The following is a 21805-nucleotide window of genomic DNA, read 5'->3' as shown; positions in this document are numbered from 1 at the left end:
CCATTACAAGTTAGATGTTACTTTGGTGCACGTACAGAATACCGTGCGTATCTTCGCGGGTAGACATTAAATGCAGATAACATACTGTACCATCCTCATATATATTTAAATGACAGCGATAAGAAGCATATTAAAGTAGTTAATAATCAGGGCCTACATTTTCGAAGCTCTCTTAGCTATAACAGAGCTTCCAAAATTTAGCCCCTGGATAAGATCTTCGTGACAGATCATGACGAAATTACGTTAATTTAGAAAGTATAACATCTTGAACGCCTGCTACATTTATTGGAAAGAACATACTTACAGCCACAGTAGAACACATGGTTTGGCGTGAATGGGCCGACACCTGAGTGTTGTAAACAAGGGAATCCTGGACACATTTAAATCCTTTGATCTCCATGTGATGCAGATGACGGTTTTACTGCTGCCACACGAACATAACTAATGCTATACACAGTAAAACTGAGAATAATTATTAAACTTGTACACCATCCATGGTTTTATTTGTAAAACTTTGATAATGTGTATGTTTTCTGGAAAAATAACCATCAACAGCTTCTGTTTCGTTATCTCGCTGTCACTTCATCTAAAATATCTGACAGGTGTTATTCACGCGTATAAATTATCGATTGCTCACCAGATGCAGGTCGAGAGTTTTAACTTTTTGTCGTGATGACATTTTCATGTCAGTTGGTGACCATGAAACCTTATCTCGAAGATAAAGCAGATTGTGAAACTTAAATCTCCACACAAAACTAGAAAATGGCTTATTCCCTTACATAAGAACTTTTGGAAATGTATTTGGGAATAAATTTGTAGACCTTCCCCCACAATCACCCACAAGACCCTATCTGACACCCGAAATAGACCACGAGTAAGTGAGGTGTGAGAAGGCTCGGGCGTTAGAGGAGCATTGATAAGGGTACCTCCTAGAGAGAGACGAATACTTACATGTATATATGTGCAAGAGTACAATACAGCGCCTTGGTAATTGTCTATTTCACACCTGTTTCTCTCACATGGCATAGACAGGTGACGTAAAATCGAAGATACACTCCCCCTCCCCTCCCCCATTTCTCTCCCGGTCGGGTTATTTCAATACATTGTCGAACCACGCCTTGCAGTTATTAAATCATATACGCTAGCATAGAAAATTAAATATTCTACATGAAAATGTATATACAAGTCAGGTATTTCGCGCAAGATTGAGCTTTCAACATTTGAAAAAAACGATATGCGTCATGAAGATTACTGAATATCAAAGCTCCTGTCCGGGTCAGTTCAATTACAATGGTTACTCAGCATATTTAGGGTAATGATAGTTGGAGCGCCTAAATCGCTCTCCTGAATGGGTCCATGTCCTCAAAAGCGCTTCATATATTATATTGGTGTCAGTAAATTCTGTTATTGCAAGATGTTGAAAGTGCAGGCCACTTTCACTGAATGATAAGTGACGTTCGTTTTTCACATAGATTATCTTATTATATCATATATATCCTTCGCAAAAATGGATGTTTGATGGCGAAAAGAGACTTCAGTGGTTACAGTAATGATATCCTTTGGCTCACTCACTCACTTTTCAGATATTCTTGGAAACAGAACAAGCGGCAGTAAGACTAAACCGCGCAAGTTAAGACAGCGCAAGACCAACAGCGTCGTCCAACCCATAATGAGTGACTTCAAAGTAGCCCACACCTACAGCTGTGCCCTTGCCGGTGACGACGACGTCATGGTTCGCAACGACATCAAAGACGAGGTAGGTGTGCGACTTTCACCAACTCATTACAGTCGCTATGTCAGCTTTAACCCCACTGAGCACCACACCACCGTGTCAGGTCACATGACCTCCCTGACACAACCTCTTCGCCGTGAAGTTGGGACAATGTCTTCTCCAGAATCATCTCACTTACATTCTTACTGTCCTAGCAGTCGGACAAAAACACAAAAGCCAAATATCTTGAGAAAAACTTCTCGGAGACGGGACGTCAGTACAAGTAGTCATGGTGCTAATCCGACTCAGAGCTTTAAAGAAAGACGTTTATCAAAAGTCTGTCCCAATAAACATCTGAAGAAGTCCGTCAACAACCTTTGTTGTCAGCAAAGCCAATCTGTTACTGGTAGTTTTTGTGCAGACAAGCTCGTGGATTCAGTGTCAGAAACTTGTAGTGTACCTGGCAAAAATACGCAAGATATCACTAACAGCACTGGAACTATCCTCCCATTTCATAACCTTGATATAAATCTCGACAAATATGAAGGTTCTGTTTCGCTGGAAGCTGAGACACTATCTCAGTCTGCAGGGAGTTCTGTAGTCACTCTCAAGCCTCATACAACCAGGTCACTGCAGAAATCACTTGTAAAAACATTGCCCACAAAAGATCCAGTTCTACCTCCTGAAACTGCGAGTCCGACACAGCCTAAGGAAAAAGCGGATTTAGAGGGGTTCATAGGTACAACCCTGCTTTCTCGATGCCTGCCTGTGCAGATTTGTCATACAATTTCCATAAAAAGGAGTCCCACCGGTAAGGACACAAGTGACATCAGTGTTAAGGGTGATAAAGACCCATTAGGTGCTGGGCTGCAACGTCCACAATTTCTGAAGACTGCACGGGCCATGACTGACAGACAATTTTCATCTTTACCCAATAATGTCATAAAGTCTGAACCTAATACTTTACAAGCATGTGACGCTAAGCCTACAGACCTCGAAGAATCTAACAGTGGCAGATCGGTCTTGTCACAGAATCAAGACGATGACTCCAAGTTAAACTCAGCTTGTCACTTTGGACAAAGAGGTTCCAAGAGAGGTAGACCTAAGCCAAAGACAACCGAAGATGCAGCGCCCCATCCTTCACCATCTCCACAATTTTCAAAAACATCAGCCACATGTTCCAACAAAACGGACCCTTCAACTAAATGCATATTGCCTACGGACGGTTCTATACCTTTTGACCAAACGGCTTATGCACTTTGCAGCACTAGTCGGTCACCATTTGGGTTTTACCACAATGACAAACTTTATTTGTATGTGCCTGATACAGAAACTGGTGATGGTCATACCACTATGAAAGAAGGGGTACAGAAGGGGTTAGTAGCTATTCAACCAAAGTCTGTGAAAAGTCCTCTAAGTCTGCAGGCTGCACAGCTGATGGGTACATCAGAGAAGCTGGTCAACCGCATCAAGGATAGCTCTGACACCATCCCAGTTGTCATCATGAGACCGAAAAGAAAAACTGAAGTACACCCGAGAAATGTAGCACCCAAAGGTAAGGGGACTGTAGCTGGGTCGACCAAACACAGACAAAAGACAGGTTCCGAATCTTTGTCTATGAATTCTGAAAACAATACCGGTAAGAAATCATCGACCGCCAGTTCTGTTCAGGACAACGCAACAAAGTCTGCGAGAAGTGCAGAGTCTGTGAGTGGTCATGGTTTCAGTGACATTCTCTGTAGTATAAGTCGTATGCATGCACAACACAAGGACAACACAAAGGTCTCAAGTTCGCAGGGGGTCCAGCTAAAGGACTGTTACATTGATATGGGAAGCAGGAAGTCATTACCCGACACTCTAACGCTGGATCTCAAAACACAACATGACACGGTGACATGCAAAGAACAAAATAAAGGCCACAATTCTTCATCTCAGTGGACAAAGGTTCATATCAAACGTAGCTCTTTGCCCAAATCCAAAGTTACCTGTTCTGAAACAAGTCCTAAGTTGGGTAAAGCTGGAAAACTTGCGATAAAGCAGGAACCAGATCAGCTTCAATATGTAGATCATAACAGGATGACATCCTTGATATCACAGTATCACATCAGAGGCAACAAACAATGTGAAGACAGTATGAACCAGCCCTTTAAAGTCATTCTGCAATCACCTGAGTGGGTTATACCGAATGAATGCCCTCGTGAAATCAATTCACGAAAGCAGCTTGTTAAGCAGGAGTGTACTGAAATACCATACAACTGTAGGGACTTGCCATCAGAGCATCACTGCACGGGATCGACAGGCATCACTGTAATCCGGAGAAAAGTGGCAAATGCTTCAGGTTGTATATGTGATCATTCCCAATCTAATACACACGCAGATAACAAGATCCACAAAGCTAGTGGTGACAAATCTAACAATAAGATTGGCAGAAACCTGAGGACAGCAGAACCAAATACTAGTATGTACTCTTCAAATGGCAATACCAAGTCAAGGATTAATAAAAAAACAGCAGCTCTGGGATCGATTGGGTTGCTGAGACATATGAAGTTAGAACCAAAGACAACATCCAATGCACTGAGATGTTGGTTTCCGGACATTGGCCAGCTATTCTATGCTGCTGGGGCACAGATTAACGTCTCGGACACCTTCACAACATCAAAAAGGACAACTATTTTCACAATTTGCTTCACGACCCAGGACTCCTTCCTAAAAACTGAACATGGTGTGCCATCCAGCCTTCCCGCTTATCTTTCATACTCGAGCGATCACGTCGTCACCACCATCTACACTGGACACGTGTGTTCCGGCTTCTTCCTCGTGACACCAACTGGCATGGTCAGGGATGACCCCAAAAGACCACACCTATACACAGAGTCGGCATTCCTGGAACCCTTCTCTGCCAAACATCCACTCCCTGAGCATTCCGTATGCCTGGTCCTCGGGCCCCTGGAAGAGGACTGGAAAATATCACTTCAGCTTGCAAATAGTCTGCCAAAGAGGACGTGTGTAGATAAGCTTGTTGAACACTTTATTGGCGAAGACGATTGCAGGTGCCTCTCCACTTCAAACGTTAAGGAACAGATAGGAATCAGCGACTCTTACAAGAGACGTCCGTTGTCAAGTTTACAGTATAAGAAACACCGGGACCACATTGAGGTGTTGAGCTGCAGATGCAGGGAGTGTAATCCTGTCAGCAGAGGGCGGAGGGGGAAGAAGGCACTCTCTGCTCCAACACTTAGCAGCGGTGATGACGACAGCGTGTTGAATACTACAGGTGACGAGGACAAAAGCTTCTTGAATAATTCCCAGCCTCATGTCCAGGTGGCCGGTGACCTGAAAGATGGCTTCAGTCATCCAGGATGCGGGGACCTCCATGTACTAGTTAAAGCCGAATGTCAAGGTGGGACGTTTGCTATGGTATCTCCTGTAAGGCTTGGCTGTATGTCCAGCAATACCAACGTCATGCAGAGGAAGATGGTCGAGGCTACCCTCAAGCAAACAACAGGTGGTCACCAAACTGAGGTGATCAACTCATCAAACCGGAGGCAGAAAGAGGGAAAGATGGTTGTGAAAATGGGATTTCCCTGTAGAAGGACCTGTGATCACCCAGACCGGCAGTAGTAGCGCATGCAGGAGACTATCGGAACAGCATTAAGCTTGGTGCACTAGGACCCTGGAGTTTAAAACTGTGTAACGTCACACCACCAGTGTTGATGAATTACTTGTGATGAACATCTGTGCCAGTTAAATATCTTTAAAGTACTTCATGTATAATCTGTTATGTAAGGTGGGATGGAAGATGTCAATGCTACTACAACAAATCCAGTGTGTTCCTTTTGTTGAGAAAACCAACCTTGATTGTAGCACAACCACTAGCACAAGGCCAGTGATGTCATTTACAACTGCATCCCACCACCTCCTGTAACATGTGGTGTATTTGGGGTTAACGTTCCTCATTAAAATACAGATTCTAGCATTTGGGCAGCTGAGTCCCATCCGCGAGACTCGAACTCGCACTTAGTGTTCAAACGACAAACTCTCAGTATCGCTTCACAATGATTGTGTGTGGCTATTACAGGTGGCCGAGAAGAGCTTTCAAAAGCGTTCAGCAAAGTCTTACGTCACAGAGCATTGTTTTGCCGATGCGTTGTCAAAATAAAACGTCACATGACATTGTAAAGAATTTGTGAGACTTATGGTGTTGAATATTCTAAAGATGGGCCAATTTCAAAACAGACACAAAAAAGAGCAGAAATAAGCAGAAAATAATTTCACAAAATAGGTTAGCTACTTATGATAGTTGCATTGTGTTTTGAGCGGTGTAGTAGCCTAATGGTTAAAGTGTCTGGTCATCATGCTGAAGACCAACGTTCGACGTTTGGATACGGCGATCCCAGCCGTGATATTGCTGGAATATTGCTGTTGTTTGGGCATTGAAACTTCTTGGTAATTACTTTCCATTGCTGGGTACCCCGAGAGTCAGGAACGGTATAATATACCCGTAATAGACCCGTAACAGCTTCACATAGGAATGACTCTATAAACCCGAACTAGTTATTTGTGTTTGTAACAGTACACATCCACTATATATTGCGTGATTTCATGAAGTTTAAAAAAAATTATGCTGTTTTTCCTATTTCACTTTCATAATAACATCATGTTAAAGATATTAATATTTCATCGAAAAATATACATGCGTTCAGTGTATATAAGCTGGGTGTGTCTATTATTCACACGATATGTAATTCATGTATGTAAATTTTGCACTTTACAACAATATAATATAACTGGACTTATTCCGGTGAATTACGTTTCCTTACATACTGAATATAATTCCAAACGGCGTGATTTAATTTTAGATTAACGTTGTGACCACAATGGCCTCAGTTGCACTTATTGTGATAGTCACTATGCAACAGATCTGTCATAAACTTATTTCTCAGGCCCTGGGGCATGAATAGTTTGTGTCGACTGTGCTGTCGTCGTCTTCTCTTTGTGAGAGACGATGAATTATTCATACAGTGCCTCTCACGGTGTACATTCACTGGGTGTTCGATGGAGCATGGTTCTCTAGGGTCCTGCAATTGCAGAATGAAACGGAGTTCGTTGAAGGGCAGGGGTATAGTAAATACATGAATTCACTTATCCCTCGCTATCTGATATTTCACCTCCCATGAGTGCACATGGCGGCTATCTTTGAATAATCAAGTAGAGATCAGGCAATCCAGTGATCTGCATCACGAGAATCGATTTACGCAATTAAGATACGATGACATGTGTGAACCAAGTCAGCGAGCCTGACCACCTGATCCCATTAGACTCCCCTCTTAGGACAAATATGGGTTGCAAGTCTTAAATATCTTATTAAGTCTTTTATATTAGCACAGTACACGATTACTTGTCTTGGACGGCCCTTTGAATCTACAACAGGAGCCTAAAGAATATAACGACTTGTGGAAACAATGAAATCTAAAGTGTCTAAGCGAGCGTAGGTGTACCAAAGTGACGGCAGGAGAATTCAGACATTGGCATCACACATCATACCAATGTGGGGAATCGAACCAGGGTTTCGGCTTGACGAGCGAACGCTTTAACCTCTTGGCTATGCCACGCCGGAGTCTGTATATATCAAGGTTGGCTGGACGTTTGTAGCATTAGCAGCTACATATATTTTGATTGCGGTATACGATGACACATACGAGTCACCTAGGTGGCACATTATACGACACCTCCTCCAAACACATGCGTGTTTTCTCGGTGCATTGAATCATGATTTATTTGATTCATGATTTATACCATGAATCATTTCGAGGCGGGGGTCATCTAACAAAAAGTGTGCCTATTTAGCTTTGTTTTGGTTTTGTTTGTTCGGTTTGTTTGTTTGTTTGTCTTGTTGTTGTTTGGGGGTTTTGTTAACTTTTATCCTCGCAATGACACAAGGGTCTGTGCTGCCCATCCTCCCTCCTCATTAATCAGGGGAATTATCAGTTCCACCGGAATCCCCATCCAAAAGGAGGTAAGTTGGTTGCACTCTGTCCTCATATTTGATACCCTGTCTGTTGGATTGACCCTGATCCATGCCGTTATGCATTGAATCAGTGTTCAGTGCTAATGAATACTTTTTCCGGCAGTCCGATATTCCAGCAATACAGCAGAAATGGCAGTCATTAGAGATGATTAAAGGCTTTGCATAGACTCGGACACTCGGTTTATCCAAAACAATCTTTATATTGTGTTTACTTCCGTAATACATGAGTGGTCGTAGGCTCATAATATGGATGAAATTAAACAATTATTTGACCGATCCACGTTAAGTCAATTGTTTGGTGGGTGGGTCCAGACTTGATTACTTCCATGTCGTAACAGTTTAAGTATGGCTGAGTAATGCGATAAACACTCAGTGAATCAATTCCATCACCATCCGAACCATATGACAGAAGGGGACGTCATAAGCACAATATAAGCACATTTGTCTGGACATTATCAACAATTTAATTATGCCAAGGGGTTCACGTTATGCCATCTTCAAAGAGACTAACTGTCTTTTATTTATGATGTTGAAATTTTGATCACCTGTCTACGTGGGCTCATGTGAAACAGTAACCCCTACAGTGGCGTGAGAATGTTGTACAACACCATGATGAGGGTGTACTGCAGGGCCATGGTCCGATGATCGTTCAGGGGTTCGGGTTGTATGCACCCACGTGACTCAAGTTATATCATCATCCTGTCAAGCAGTACAAATCGAAATGCATGTTTCCACCACGTGATGTTGTGATAATAAAGCGGTATAAAAGCGAAAAGCTATTAATATACCTATTATACCCGACACACATAAGAAGACGCACATGTCAGTCCTAACAGCATAAGGCCGGGAAGTCTCCAGTGGTAAGTATACTTGTTGTCAACAAGGTGTAATTAACGGTCTATATCATACATTGTAACTATGTATGTGTATTACAAACGCGTTGTTTTGAAATGTGTGACAGTTTTAATACGTCAACGTTTAAGTCATCTTACTCACTCACTCACTCAATATGCTACAGTGTATTATTGGCCTGGAAACATGTCCATGGTAAAAAATATGCCTTCCACGTCTTTGACAGTATTCCACGCCTTTGACAGTATTCGTTTCTCACATTAAGTTTATAAAATTGTTCATGTTGCAAAAAAGGGTTTTCTGTGTTTTTGTCGAGAAAAGGCGAGTCGTGCATGTGACAGTAACTTCATTTGTTATATAATATGTCATTTAGCAGTAATCAGCATGACCCCCTATGATGTCTGTGGATCTGCCTCTATATATGAGCCCCACTCTCTCTGTACCTAATAATTCCATATATCATGTATAATGGCACAAGGGGCGGTGAGTTAGCCTGGTGGTTAAGGCGATCGCTCGTCATACAGTACACCCGGGTTCGATTCCCCACATGTGAGGCCCATTTCTGGTGTTTCCCGAAGTGATATCGCTGGAATATTTTATAATATCACTGAAATGACTCTCCGAGGTCGCTTTGCGTGTTCTTCAAAACATCAAACGGATAGGCTAGGTTTGAAATGTGTCAATAATATAGGCATATTTCTCAAAGACTGATTAATACAGGACTGAAATTAGCATAGTGCAGCGTCGACACTGTGGCGGTACTGATGGTCCAGTCACGAGATATGTACACGTTCAAGGAGCGTTACGGCCGGTCAGTGTGTGACTTCCGTGTGCTTTTAGCACTGCTCTTCTCCTCCTGGGTACAGACCGACTACGTCTGTGGGTTCTTTGTAATCTTGCTGCTAGGTGTTGGTCCGTTGTACATGTGGTGTATGTTGAGGTAGACGTACACGTCTATCGACGTTATCCCACAGATGATTCTTCGGGTTCAGATCCGGATATACTGATAATCTGAAGGTGAAGTTGATGAATCTGGTTTGCTCTCGGATTGTTCGGCGCAAAATGTTCATTTCGTTTGTCTTCCATCAGGGTGTTGGGGGAAAACGTGACCACTAAAGTGGACTCTAGTATCTCAGAGTCTATGCATCTCAGAGGCCATGTCAGGTCTCAACCTGGACACAAGTATAATTCCTCTCGGTGTAATTCCAACTCTCACTAACGATTCATTACTGTTTCGTCCTTTACTCTCTCCATACCAATTGGATGGTGGGGTAGCCTAAAGGGTAAAGCGTTCTCTCGTCACACCGTCGCAGCCGGGTTCGATACCCCAGATGGGTACAATGTGTGCCCATTTCTGGTATACCTCGCCTTGATATTTCTAGAATATTGCTCACCAAACTCACTAACTCATTCACTCAGTCGTCAAATCAAACATGCGCCGAGCAGTCTCTGTGAATGTAGCTTGTCGAAGATCCAGATGAAAGGCCCGAATGAAGGTATTTTGTTCATGCATTGTAGGTCTTCGATTTCCACTTCTCGGACGAGTTTGGATCGACCTGAGGAGAGTATACCGATCCCATAAACGGTATGTGGGGTTCTGGTATATGTTGAAATAATGTTTCTTGTTTCTTTTTACTTTTGTTCTTGTTTGAAGAGAGTATTACAGTCTGTCCCTTTGTTGTTTTAACAAATGACGTAGAATTCTGCTCATGACAAAAATTATATTGAAAGTATTGTACACAGTGTGTGACATAGTTTCCACATTTTTTGTTAGCCAGTCGGGCTAGCTATGCCTGAACGTTACTAGCCCACAGAAGAGTTAACTAGTCCGAAATCTGAACGAAGACACGGGTGTCATCATTAAGCTGCTTATAAATTATGGTGAATATTTTTATAAGGCCACAATCTTGTTAACAAATCGGTGTGTTATATTTACAAAATGATCCTATGATAATTCGCTAGCCAGTTGGGCAAGTGACTGTAGATATACAGGCCGAGTGAGTTTTTGCCAGCCACGAGCTAACGGGCCAGTGCTTATTTCGGACATTGGTTTTGTACATAATCAGATTATGCAGACATTCTTCTTATCATGCCGAGCTGTAAATGAAGTTGTTGTATTTTTTCTATACTAGTGTCTGCCTTGTTGGTCCGACAACACCAGTATGAAGATCCCTATCCTTGTGGCAGTACTGGTAGCATCTGGTAGGTCATCGTCGGAATCTCTTTTCTAAATCGTATGTGCTGACAAAAAGCCTAAAGGTGTCAATTTTGCAGCATAAAACAATTAATATTTTTCAACACCTTGACATTTCGACTAATGTTGCGTTAATTAAAATAGTTCCTTGTTACTTCAGTTTTCTTTCAAACACTCGAAATTTTAAGTCTTTGAAAGAAAATTTGAACCAGCGAGAAAATACTCAAAGCAACGAGAAAACAGTTGAAATAATGTTATATTCGTGCTACCTGATGCATGGAACGTGTTTCAAAATAGCATAGCCTGGTGTCCAGCTCCGCGGGTTGCAATGTACACGAATGGCCATTTGGCCATGTTATTCACACATTTTCTTGTGGTTAACGGCAGTACAGCATTTTTGCGTCGCCTACGAATTCATATAAATTTATCTTCGATGCTTAAAAATGTGTTTGCAAACTTAGTTCAGCTGATATGCCCTGTTAGGATGGAACCAGTTATTTGGGTGTGATGTGCCGATACCTGATACGGTTTGTGCGCCGTTGACCCATCAGTATGTCGGAGAGGTTAACATTCACGCTAAATGTTCACCAACATCAACCAGCATGAGTACACTCCCGTAACCTTCATTCGTGGATATAAGGGATGTACTGCGAAAACATACTTTAAATGCGCGATTTTATTTTGTATATTCATTGATTATTTTGTTCATTGATTCAGCAAACTGAAAACGACTACTCTTCCATTCGTGGATGGAACGTTTGTTTACCGAAGTCATTTGCATATCATCACCCATAAAATGTGACGTCACTTTGTTTCGCGGAATACGTAGTTAGTCAATATGTACAACGTCCCCTTGCTTTAAGTATTGACACCTAGGAGAGCAGAAGACGAGATCTGAGAAGGTTGGTGCTAATGCTATCTATTTTACTTAACATTTTGTAAGAATAAAAGTTGGCATCGGTGGCATTAGTGACCTTGGGTTATTTATCTCAATTGCTCCGTTCCACGAATCCAGGTTATCCACGAATTTAGGTTACGGTTCTGGGCCTATATTTTCGAAGGTCCCATGGAGCTAAGATAGTTGTCGGTTAATGAATGGCAATTACGACTCTCTTAGCGCTGAGTGAGCTTCGAAAATCTAGGCCCTGATATTGTTTTTGTCCTGTGGCTTATTTAATCCCGCCCCATATATTTAATGCTGTCATACCGCCTGACTGAAAACGTATGGTGATACGTCATGAACAGAACAGAGTGGAGATGGTTCCCGAACCTCGTTCTTCAAAGCGAGCGTAGTGCTGCCACAGTCATAAGTGTATGTTAAAGTATGGGAGTTACGATCATCTTTACACTGCCATCGCTTTAGGGAACGTGGCCCTGGTTGGGATAATGTCCTCATCTTTGACTTTTTGTCTTCAGTGACTGGGGATTTCCACTGTGGTCGGGGTGACGGTTTGTGTCAAAACGGTGGTACCTGCGACCTTGCTTCTGGAGTGTGTGCGTGCGCAGTCACTCACACGGGATATGACTGTAGCGCCCTTACAGGTAAGTTGTGTTGCCCCCTACCTGTATAGATCAAACAAACTAGCCTGCATGGGACATGACTAGTGCCGTCACGGGTAGGTTGTGTTACTCCCTACCTTATTAAAATGCATGAGCCCACCTACATTGGAGAAGACTGCAGTGCCCTTACGGGTAAGTTGTCTCAGACCCTACCTTGATGAAACAGACCAAAGTCAATTACACGGAATATGAAGAGCTGTCATGGCAAGCTACAGTACGTCCTAGTTGAACAACACCAAGTCACCTCCAAAAAAAGACTTTATCGACCATACAAGTGATTTGTGTTACCCCCAACCTGGCTGAAAAACACCTGGTCATCACCTGGGGAGATTGCCGGGGTCGCTGACGCCGGCTGGTCTGAGTCCCTTAGGCTGGGTGCTCATTGGTTTACACGGTAATCGATGTTTCTTCGCCAGTTGACTTCCTGGTTTGTGGTGATCGAGTTCCTGGCACCGACCCAACCCTAACAATGGGTGAATGAGTTTAATTTTACGCAGCACTTTTCAAGGGATACCCCAGATGGGTACAATGTGTGCCCATTTCTGGTATACCTCGCCTTGATGGCGGTCTGTAAATAATCAAGTCTGGACTAGACAATCCAGTCATCAACAGCATGATCATCCACACAGATATGATACGATGACATGTCGCAGCCAGGTAAGACCACCCGTGCGTGTGTGCGTGTACCATACGTGTGCACGTATATGTGTATGCGCTTGCATGCATGTACCATACATGTGTATGTACGCTCGTGTGTGCGTGCGTGCGTGTACCATACCCGTAACATGCGACCGCTGTACATATGCTTGTATGTTATGGTTACGTCTGTATGTATTTATGGAACTTTCCGATCGTTTACAGCTGAAGTAGACCAGGGACCCTGTACCCCGTCCTCACCCTGTCAGAACGGGGGCACATGTCACAGCAATGGAACAACATACACGTGTCTGTGTGCGGAGGAATATATTGGGAATGACTGTACCACACTCCGCTGTAAGTAAATCTTTACGCCATAACGGCTTCAGACCAAACAGCAGCAGCGACGACACTCAGTCGAATTTGTCACAGAATATATGCTTTGTCTAAAGTCCTACACTGCCGTACAATGAGTAGTAAGCATTTGACTAGTAAGCATTGGTAAGCTTTACTATATAATAGGGAAATAGTATACCTTATCACTGTAAGCGAATGATAAGGATCCATCGAGTTTCTCTCCATGTCTCATACTTACTCTATACGTAGATCAGACGTTCCCATATATATCACTATATCGATGGTCGTCCATATTACAGAATAAGAGGAACATCATCATCTGCACTCTATAAGATGAAAATCCAAACCATTTACCATTGTAAGAGAATGATATGGGGTTTGTCACTATCTATCAAAATGTACAGTTAAAAGATATCATATAGTTCACTCTGTGTTAGCATAACAAGGTAAGACCGAAGATCTAACTTATATTGTATAGTATAAAAGGAAATGGCAACGTGAAGAGATTTTCCTCACTATTTGTCAAAATTTATTGATATATAACAATAAGATCATATGTCTCAAAATTTGTTATCATAACATAATGATAAGGAATATGAGTGAGTGAGTTAGTTTTACGCCGCTTTTAGCAATATCACTGCGGGGGACACCCGATATTGGCTCACAAATGTGGGGAATCGAAACTATTTCTTTGAATGCTTTTACCATTGGGCTACCCTACAGTCCCATACGGAATTTGAACCTATACCTGTGCTGTGTAATAAGCAAGTCCACATCTTTGGTCTGCTATCTGACAAGATTCACATCTGCCCCACATTTGTCGGTAACAGTAACAGCCAAGCACAGAACATACGCAGAACATCGATGCCTCAAAGTCCCCATTCCTTTCTCAGATGAAGTGATTTGCAGTCCAGACTCCATGGCCCTTGGCATCACGCCGTTTGTTCCCAGCTTCTCGGGGTCCATCTTCGTGGAGGGAAACCAGGGGAAAGCCGCTTGTACCTTCACAGACAACAGCGGTGTCCAGCAGATCATCATCAACAACACGGACGCCGACTGCGGCAATGCTGGGTATGACAACGCTGTGAGTATAGTCAGCCACTTTCTTTCTCCACGAGAGTAAGTGAAGTTACGAGGGTTGGCTGAAAAGTTCTCAGCCTGAGTGTTTTTTCCCCACCAGGTAGAGACAGGTGTTTGCCACCAATGAGGACAATCATTTAGTGAATCATAGACACAAGAACTACAAACGTACTAATAGTTTTATCTGAACTACAGCTCTTTTGGTAAACCTACCCTCTGAAATCATCAGAAATGGACAAAACTGAATACAGGGCAGTCATCAAGTACTTGCAAAAGAAAGGGATGTCCCCAACACAGATACATGCTGACATGGTCTCCACTCTAGGGGATGATGCTCCTTCATTTTCCACAGTAAAGAAGTGGGCTGCAGAATTTAAGCGTGGCAGACAAAGCCTTAATGATGACCCACGCTCACGAAGGCCTTCAACAGCAACCACTCCTGAAAATCAGAAAATCACGCGAATGCTCGATATGTTGATGGATGATCGACGATTGACTACTCGACATATTGCTAGTGTAGTGGGCATCTCTCATGAGAGGGTTGAGCATATTATCACCAACGAATTAGGAATGACTAAAGTTTCTGCAAGATGGGTGCCAAAGCTCTTGACAGCAGAACAGAAACGTGTCAGGTACCAGACGTCCCTTGACAATCTGCGTCGTTTTGAAGCAGATCCCGATGATTTTGTGGCACGATTTGTAACCATGGATGAGGCCTGGATACATCACTTTCAACCAGAATCAAAACTACAGTCAAAACAGTGGAAGCATCCTGATTCACCAGCTCCGAAGAAAGCCAAGTCTGTTCCTTCAGCTGGAAAGGTGATGGCATCAGTCTTTTGGGATTCCAGGGGTATTCTGCTCATTGATTATCTTGAAAAAGGTCAAAGTATCAACGGCAGATACTATGCTGATCTACTGAACCAGTTGCGAGAAGCAATCAAAGCCAAACGACGAGGGATGATCGCTAAAGGTGTCATCTTCCACCAAGACAATCCGCCTGTTCACAAATCGGTGGTGGCCATGTCAACAATCCGCGATTGTGGCTTTGAACTCATTGACCATCCTCCTTATTCACCTGATTTGGCTCCTTCTGACTTCCACCTGTTCCCCAAAATGAAAAAGGAACTCGCCGGTCGCCATTTTGCAAGTAATGATGACGTCATTTCCGCTGTGACTGATTTTCTTAGGGTAGCTGAAGAAGATTTCTTCCTGACCGGGATTCGGGCCTTGCAGCATCGCTGGCAAAAGTGTGTGAACTTGGAAGGGGACTATGTAGAAAAATAAATTACAAACGTGGACTTTGTAACTTTTTTCACAGTGAGGCTTAGAACTTTTCACCCAACCCTCGTAGTTTCACGCTGTTTTTATATTCCAGCAATGTCACGGCGGGAGACACCAGATTTCTTTACGACAAGATCGTTATAATACCACTGGTATTGAAATATCGTAACGAGTCTCGCGGTCTGTCAGACACTCTTTAAAATCTTCTCTGTGAGTCAGTTTGACCGAAGGGGTCGTTACCGGCACATGTACTACATATATGTACCCCAGGTATGTGTCTGTATAGAGAAACGTACCCGTACCAGAGTCAGAATACAGAAACGTACATTAGGACGGGTCCATTCTGAACGGATTTCTTGATCGGAATTGCTATACCAGTGACGAACATTTTGCGATGCACAGTATCAATCGGAACGGGAATTGTGACGGGGCGCTGCTGAAGTGGGTTCGGTTTGGGGTTGAAGCAAATTGACTCGTCCGCCGTTTGGGGTACAGTGTACGCTTATGTTTTACGTTTTTTACTTTGTTTAGGGTAAACAATGTATACAAAAACTTTCTTGGGGAACATAGCACCCGTACCGAACCTAAGGCGATAGTCATAAGGGTTCCTTCTTCTTCTGGGGAATGCAGCATGAACAAGAGATGGAAGAGGGTTTTTGGTGATATTAATGATCAAATTACCCATCTTCTACAGACAGGAACCACGACTCGATGTTTCTACGTCCTCTTCAATCCGAATACATTCACGTCACGTGACCAGAGGATCTGCGCAGTGTGTGGAGCTGGTGACACCGTCAACAAGACCGTTGGTGCCGTCAATGTAACTGTGATAGACGGGTGTGTAGGATTAAATATGCAATACCTAACCTTCCCCTAATACTTTGCATAATAATTCATCGACCGATTATCAGATGTAAAGATAAAATCATCTGTAAATTCAAAACTTCAATCAGCCTCGATCATTTTTTAAATAGTTTCCAATGGGCTTGCATGGAAAATTACTGACGATGGGTATGTGAATCATTGTAAATTAGCGTTGGCACCGGGTGTTCGCTAAATAGTAGATCCTGCTCTGCCGATTGCACGTGTCACTCAGATGACGTCATAAGACGTGTTTGCACAACGCTCAGGAATGCTCCTTCCATGGTATCTATGCAAGTAATGATATACATGCTACACAAACACAGATAAGAGTAACCAATTTGTTGATTAAGGCAGCAAAGAGCAGTAGCCTTAAACCTACAATCGAAAGACCGTGCTTAAACATGTAACGCATGTGATATTTTGTATGACACTTTCTCAGTAAAGTACAGGGGCCCGTTTCACAAAGCTATCTTAGTGCTGGGACTTTCGCAGGTCTATGCTAATATATGACAGATACGATTATCTTTTACTACGAGCTCATGTGAAATGTATCCCATATACTAGTACTTTTGGTGGGTTAAGTCCCATCCGGGATTTTCCTTAACAAGTTGGGTATTTGCATATATGACTGTATGAGGATGTTGGGTTGTTCTAAAGATATGGAGCTGGTTAAATTCTTCGGTTGTCTCCCTGTAGTGACCTTGACAGTCGTACTCTTGGAACCAGTCCCCTTGACACGGACGTGGCCATGGCGCTGTACGTGAACGCCTCCGTCATCACCTCCCCACTTCAGCTCGGTGACCTCGTCATTGTCAACATCTCTCTCACAGAGGCAGGTCTTAAACGTAAGTTGTTTGGGTTTTTTTCGTAATGATGACATGCATTAACATGCATGTAATTGTTTGTCTGTTGCTTAACGCCGCTATATTGAGGCGGTCTGTAAACAATCGAGCCTGGACCACACAATCCAGTGCTCGACATCATGAGCATCGACATACGCTGCTAGGGGGTGGTTGTTGACACGTGTCATTGTATCCCAATCACGTCAATCACGTTGTCTGATCCAGTCTCGATTCATTACAGACTGCTCTAATATAGCTGAAAATTTCGTGAGTAAGGTGTGAAACATCAGCCAAACACAACAAAATTCATCAACCACCAGCCATCACGCAGTACGGCAGCGCAGTGCATGTGTACGCCGGAATAGACACCGGGTGTACCTGGATGCTGAACTTCTCGAGATATATGAGAGACGTTCACTTATGCATTCGGCACCACTCGTCCCTTTCGCAAGGCCATTCGGCATGTTGAGTGGGTCTCGAACACCGTTGATGGTTTACGTCACATTCATCTGTCATTCCTGTTATTCCATCCAACTTGTGAAGGAAATGCTGTATGGTTTACGTTTTCAAAGCATACCAGTGATCTACCGTTCGGATCCAGTGTAATAACACTATATAAGAGCAGTGTGGTTGTTCGACTTCTTGATCTTATATTGTATGTCTACGTAGTATGTAATAATGCACAGTTGAATTGATTTGGGGTTTTTTTTCAGGCTTTGAAAGCATCCGAGTTGAACGCTGTGTGGCCACAAATACAATGTCGGAAACTCAAGCTAACTATAAGGATGCCAAATTCATCGAAGGAAGGTAAGATCCACATCCTGTCGACTCAGCTTGTCGTAAGAGGCGACTAACGGAATCGGGAGGTCACTCTCGCTAACTTGGTTGGCACATGTCATCGGTTCCCAATTGCGCAAATCGATGCTCATGCTCTTGATCACTGGATTGTCTGGTCCAGACTCGATTATTTAAAGACCGCCTCTATATAGCTGGAATATTGCTAAGTGCGGCGTAAAACTAGACTCACTCACTCCAGATCCTATTTCCTGGGTACGGCAAAACCACGAATTATCGGAGTTGCTGGGGACGGTCTTGGTTGAACAGCTTCGATGGTATTAGCTTTGTAAACGAAATTAAATGACAACACCCATGATGGATCCAAGATAAATGAATATTTATTTACAAATGACGAACTGAAAATGTAAACGCAGTCCTTGGTATTTGTTAGTTCTTTGTAAGGCGAATTTCACTGGCAGTTCTTGTTTCTTCTGTTTAGGGCCATTTCTGGTGTCCCCGTCGTGTTGCTGGAATGTTGTTAAAAGCGGCATTAAACCATACTCAAACACTCTTGACGTGAATGTGACAATGCTACAAGTGTTTCCAGTGGTTAAGAGTTGTTGGTCTGTCAGCACGCATGACCGAGGTTACAGTAGTTTTCGGCAGTCTTGATGACAATTTAGATCCATAGCTTAGACCGTAATACTGCAGCATGCTTGATACATATATACATGTATATTCATAGCGGAGTTAAACCCGTCTCACTCACTAACACATGACAGCACTTGGGCGACTAAATATGCCGCGTTTTGTCCACAGCTGCAAATCAAGCGAACTGGGTCTGCTGATAGTGGACGACATGAACGGAACAGTAACCGGAGGACCACAAGTTACTTACGGATTCTCCGCATTCAAGTTCATCTTCGGTAATTCCGTGGATATCACGTGTGTCGTGAAAACCTGCCAGATAGCATCAGCATGCGCCCCGGTACGTTCCCTGTGTCTCGACGCCAGTGAGTGAGTGAATTTAGTTTTATGCCGCTTTTAGCAATATCCCATCACTAGTCACGGAGGGGAACACTAAACCTGGGGTTATCACATTGCACTCATGAAGGTAATCGAACCCGGCGCTTCGGCGTTACGGGCGAACACTTTTATCCAAGGCTACTCCCGCCGCCCCCTGAGACGTCAGAATATGTACAACCACAGATTGGTAACCTTGAGTCTAAAGCTCGGCAGAAATAAAACCCAGGGTCGATTCTCCATCTGGATACAATGTAAGACAAATATCATGTTGCCCCATGTCGTATTGTTGTGGATTATTGCTTCATTTGTCCAAAGGCGGCGTAAAACCATACTCACTCACACTGTTTAAATCGTCACTTTCTTCGCTTTTTGTCCCAGAAGCGTAGGACACGCCGCAAGAATGAACCGTCGATTAAACGTACTTGGTACCTTTTATGACCGCTTGTTTCAATTTTTGTGCTCTCATTTTCTGCCCAGTCAATATAGTATACGTATGTAGGTGAAGCGCAGAACTGTTCGACTATGTGAGGTTAATTTTTAAGGTGAGTCATAAACTGAAAGGAAATACCAATACCAATATCGAAGTACGGCTACCTTCAAAGTTAAGTTCATTTTGCTTTAATAGCTGCGTGTGATATATTCCTCATAAAAGAACATTTGGTGAGAGTATTAGTAGATTAAGGAGAATGGGATCCACTGAATGTCGTTACAGCTAAACTGCACAGAGGGCGTTGACACAGGATATGGAAGACGAAAGCGACAGGCTGACGAAAGTGTGGATAAGCTGCTTCGAGGGTCCTATACTATCGGAGAGCCCACGGCTTCAGGAACCACCGGTAAGAGGGTATACACAGCTAACCCCTGGTGCCATGCATAGCTAACCCCGGGGGCCACATACGGGATGGGCCCAGTAAAACTGAACTCGTGAAGATCCGAGTTGGAATTTGTCTTCAGTAAACCATGATGTTCATGATGTCGAGCAGCTAACGGGATAAGATGACCAGGCTCGCTGTCATGGTTGACACGTACATCGATGCTCATGATGTGGATCACTTGATTGTCTGACTCGATTATTCACTGACCTTGAATAATACTGAGTGCGGCGGTACACAACAAACCACCCAACCAGTGAAACTGCATGGTGTCATGTGTAAACTAACGCCTTAAATAAAATAAAACAAAAAGGAAATGGTGTATTTCGTAACCGGTTGTTCTACCATTCACCCAGAGCGTTTAGGATACAGCCTAGTGAAATCTGGATAACTTTGAGACTTTCTTATTAAATGCATCTTCTAACGCGTTCTGTATTGTAAGTGTAACTTGGCGTGGCGATATAGTATAAGCTAGGTGTCTGTGTTTGATATTTTCCGATGATCTTTGCAGCTGACCAGAAGACAACTGAGACCAGAGAGACTGTGGAGTGTACGATGGACTCGGAGATGATCACCGTCGTGGTGGCGCTGTCTGTAGGGCTTCTCCTGGTGCTCCTCCTCTGCATCATCCTCATCGTCAAGGCCATCCTCAGACGCAAAACCGTCTACCGTGACGACACCAGCAGCACCACCACCCAGTTGCCACACCTCCCAACTCTTGTCAGCAACAAGATGTGAAAGGTGACCTACTTCTCAATCTGTTGACATCTTGATCACGACTCTAAACTCCATTAACCATGATCAACCAACATGAATTTTGTTTTTCATTATTTGAAATAAACAAACCACTGCATGTCACCAAGATTTTGACTTCCGTGTTTTTAATAACGTCTGGATGTTTAATCTGGTATTGCCATATGTTAAAAGTGAATTTGGTTCATGCCGTTTTTGACAGTGTTCGGATATAACTTTTTTGAGAAAAAGGGGTGCACACTTCATTTTCATCGTCTTGCTGATGAAAATATTCATGTTCATGAAGATTTTCTCATTACATTGGCAATACAGCGCTGTTTTGTCATAATTTTAACAGGATATATTTATTATTTGATATCGTTACATAAACAAGAAGCTATAACCCATTTTCCGCTGCATGAAGTAGAAATAAAGGCACCACATCACCTGTTACATATATATATCTACACATAAGGCTTCGATGAGTGAGTATGGTTTTAGACAGCAATTTTCCAGCAACATCCCAGTGGGGGACACCAGAAATGGGCTTTACACATTGTTCCCATGTGGGGAATCGAACCCGGGTCTTCGGCGTGGCGCGTCAATGCTTTAACCACTATCCTAACACACCACCCCTTATAAGGATTGTGAATGATTTAACAATCTCCACATGACTGTTGAGATAACCTTCCAATTTGTCTTTTATTTTACCTGTCTGTAGATCACTTTTCCTGCAGTTTCAGCATTTGGTATTTACATTTCACAACTTGTGATGCACAACTGTCATGCCTTTTCTACGAACAATTCAAACCGCGTCAAACATTTTATTGCCCAGATGTTTAATCAACATTCAATGCCTCACCGGAGGAAAAAATTTCAAAATGTCACTGACAAAAGTGATGTACTGCGTATGTTTTATTGACTAATACCATACATATCCGGTGATATATTTTCATGTGAACAGTTGACTTGTCTTTGCACGTGTTTGTG

The 21805-nt window shown here is 43.0% G+C and overlaps 1 protein-coding gene across 1 annotated transcript; it reads left to right on the top strand.

Annotated features, from left to right (window-relative positions):
* Positions 1-8544: 8544 nt before the first annotated feature.
* On the top strand, positions 8545-20947 carry LOC137298478 (EGF-like domain-containing protein 2). The gene is made up of 12 exons (XM_067830761.1): positions 8545-8599; positions 10110-10176; positions 10724-10793; positions 12202-12327; positions 13207-13338; positions 14232-14422; positions 16397-16539; positions 17263-17411; positions 18122-18215; positions 19005-19173; positions 19924-20047; positions 20595-20947. Exons 3-12 carry the CDS (start codon positions 10754-10756, stop codon positions 20819-20821), a joined length of 1395 nt encoding a protein of 464 aa, XP_067686862.1. The 5' UTR covers positions 8545-8599; positions 10110-10176; positions 10724-10753; the 3' UTR covers positions 20822-20947.
* The last annotated feature ends 858 nt before the right edge of the window (positions 20948-21805 follow it).

Source organism: Haliotis asinina, chromosome 10 (genome assembly GCF_037392515.1).
Source record: "Haliotis asinina isolate JCU_RB_2024 chromosome 10, JCU_Hal_asi_v2, whole genome shotgun sequence".
NCBI lineage: Eukaryota > Metazoa > Mollusca > Gastropoda > Lepetellida > Haliotidae > Haliotis > Haliotis asinina.
Note: the sequence above shows the minus strand (reverse complement) of the source record. Positions and strands in the feature narration are given on the sequence as shown.

Bases quoted from the DNA above. Each gene is read 5' to 3' on its own strand.
- LOC137298478 (XM_067830761.1), top strand. From the start codon at position 10,754: ATGAAGATCCCTATCCTTGTGGCAGTACTGGTAGCATCTG. The intron at 12,328-13,206 runs GTAAGTTGTGTT...GATCGTTTACAG, and splicing joins TGACTGTAGCGCCCTTACAG to CTGAAGTAGACCAGGGACCC. The intron at 19,174-19,923 runs GTACGTTCCCTG...ATGTCGTTACAG, and splicing joins TAGCATCAGCATGCGCCCCG to CTAAACTGCACAGAGGGCGT.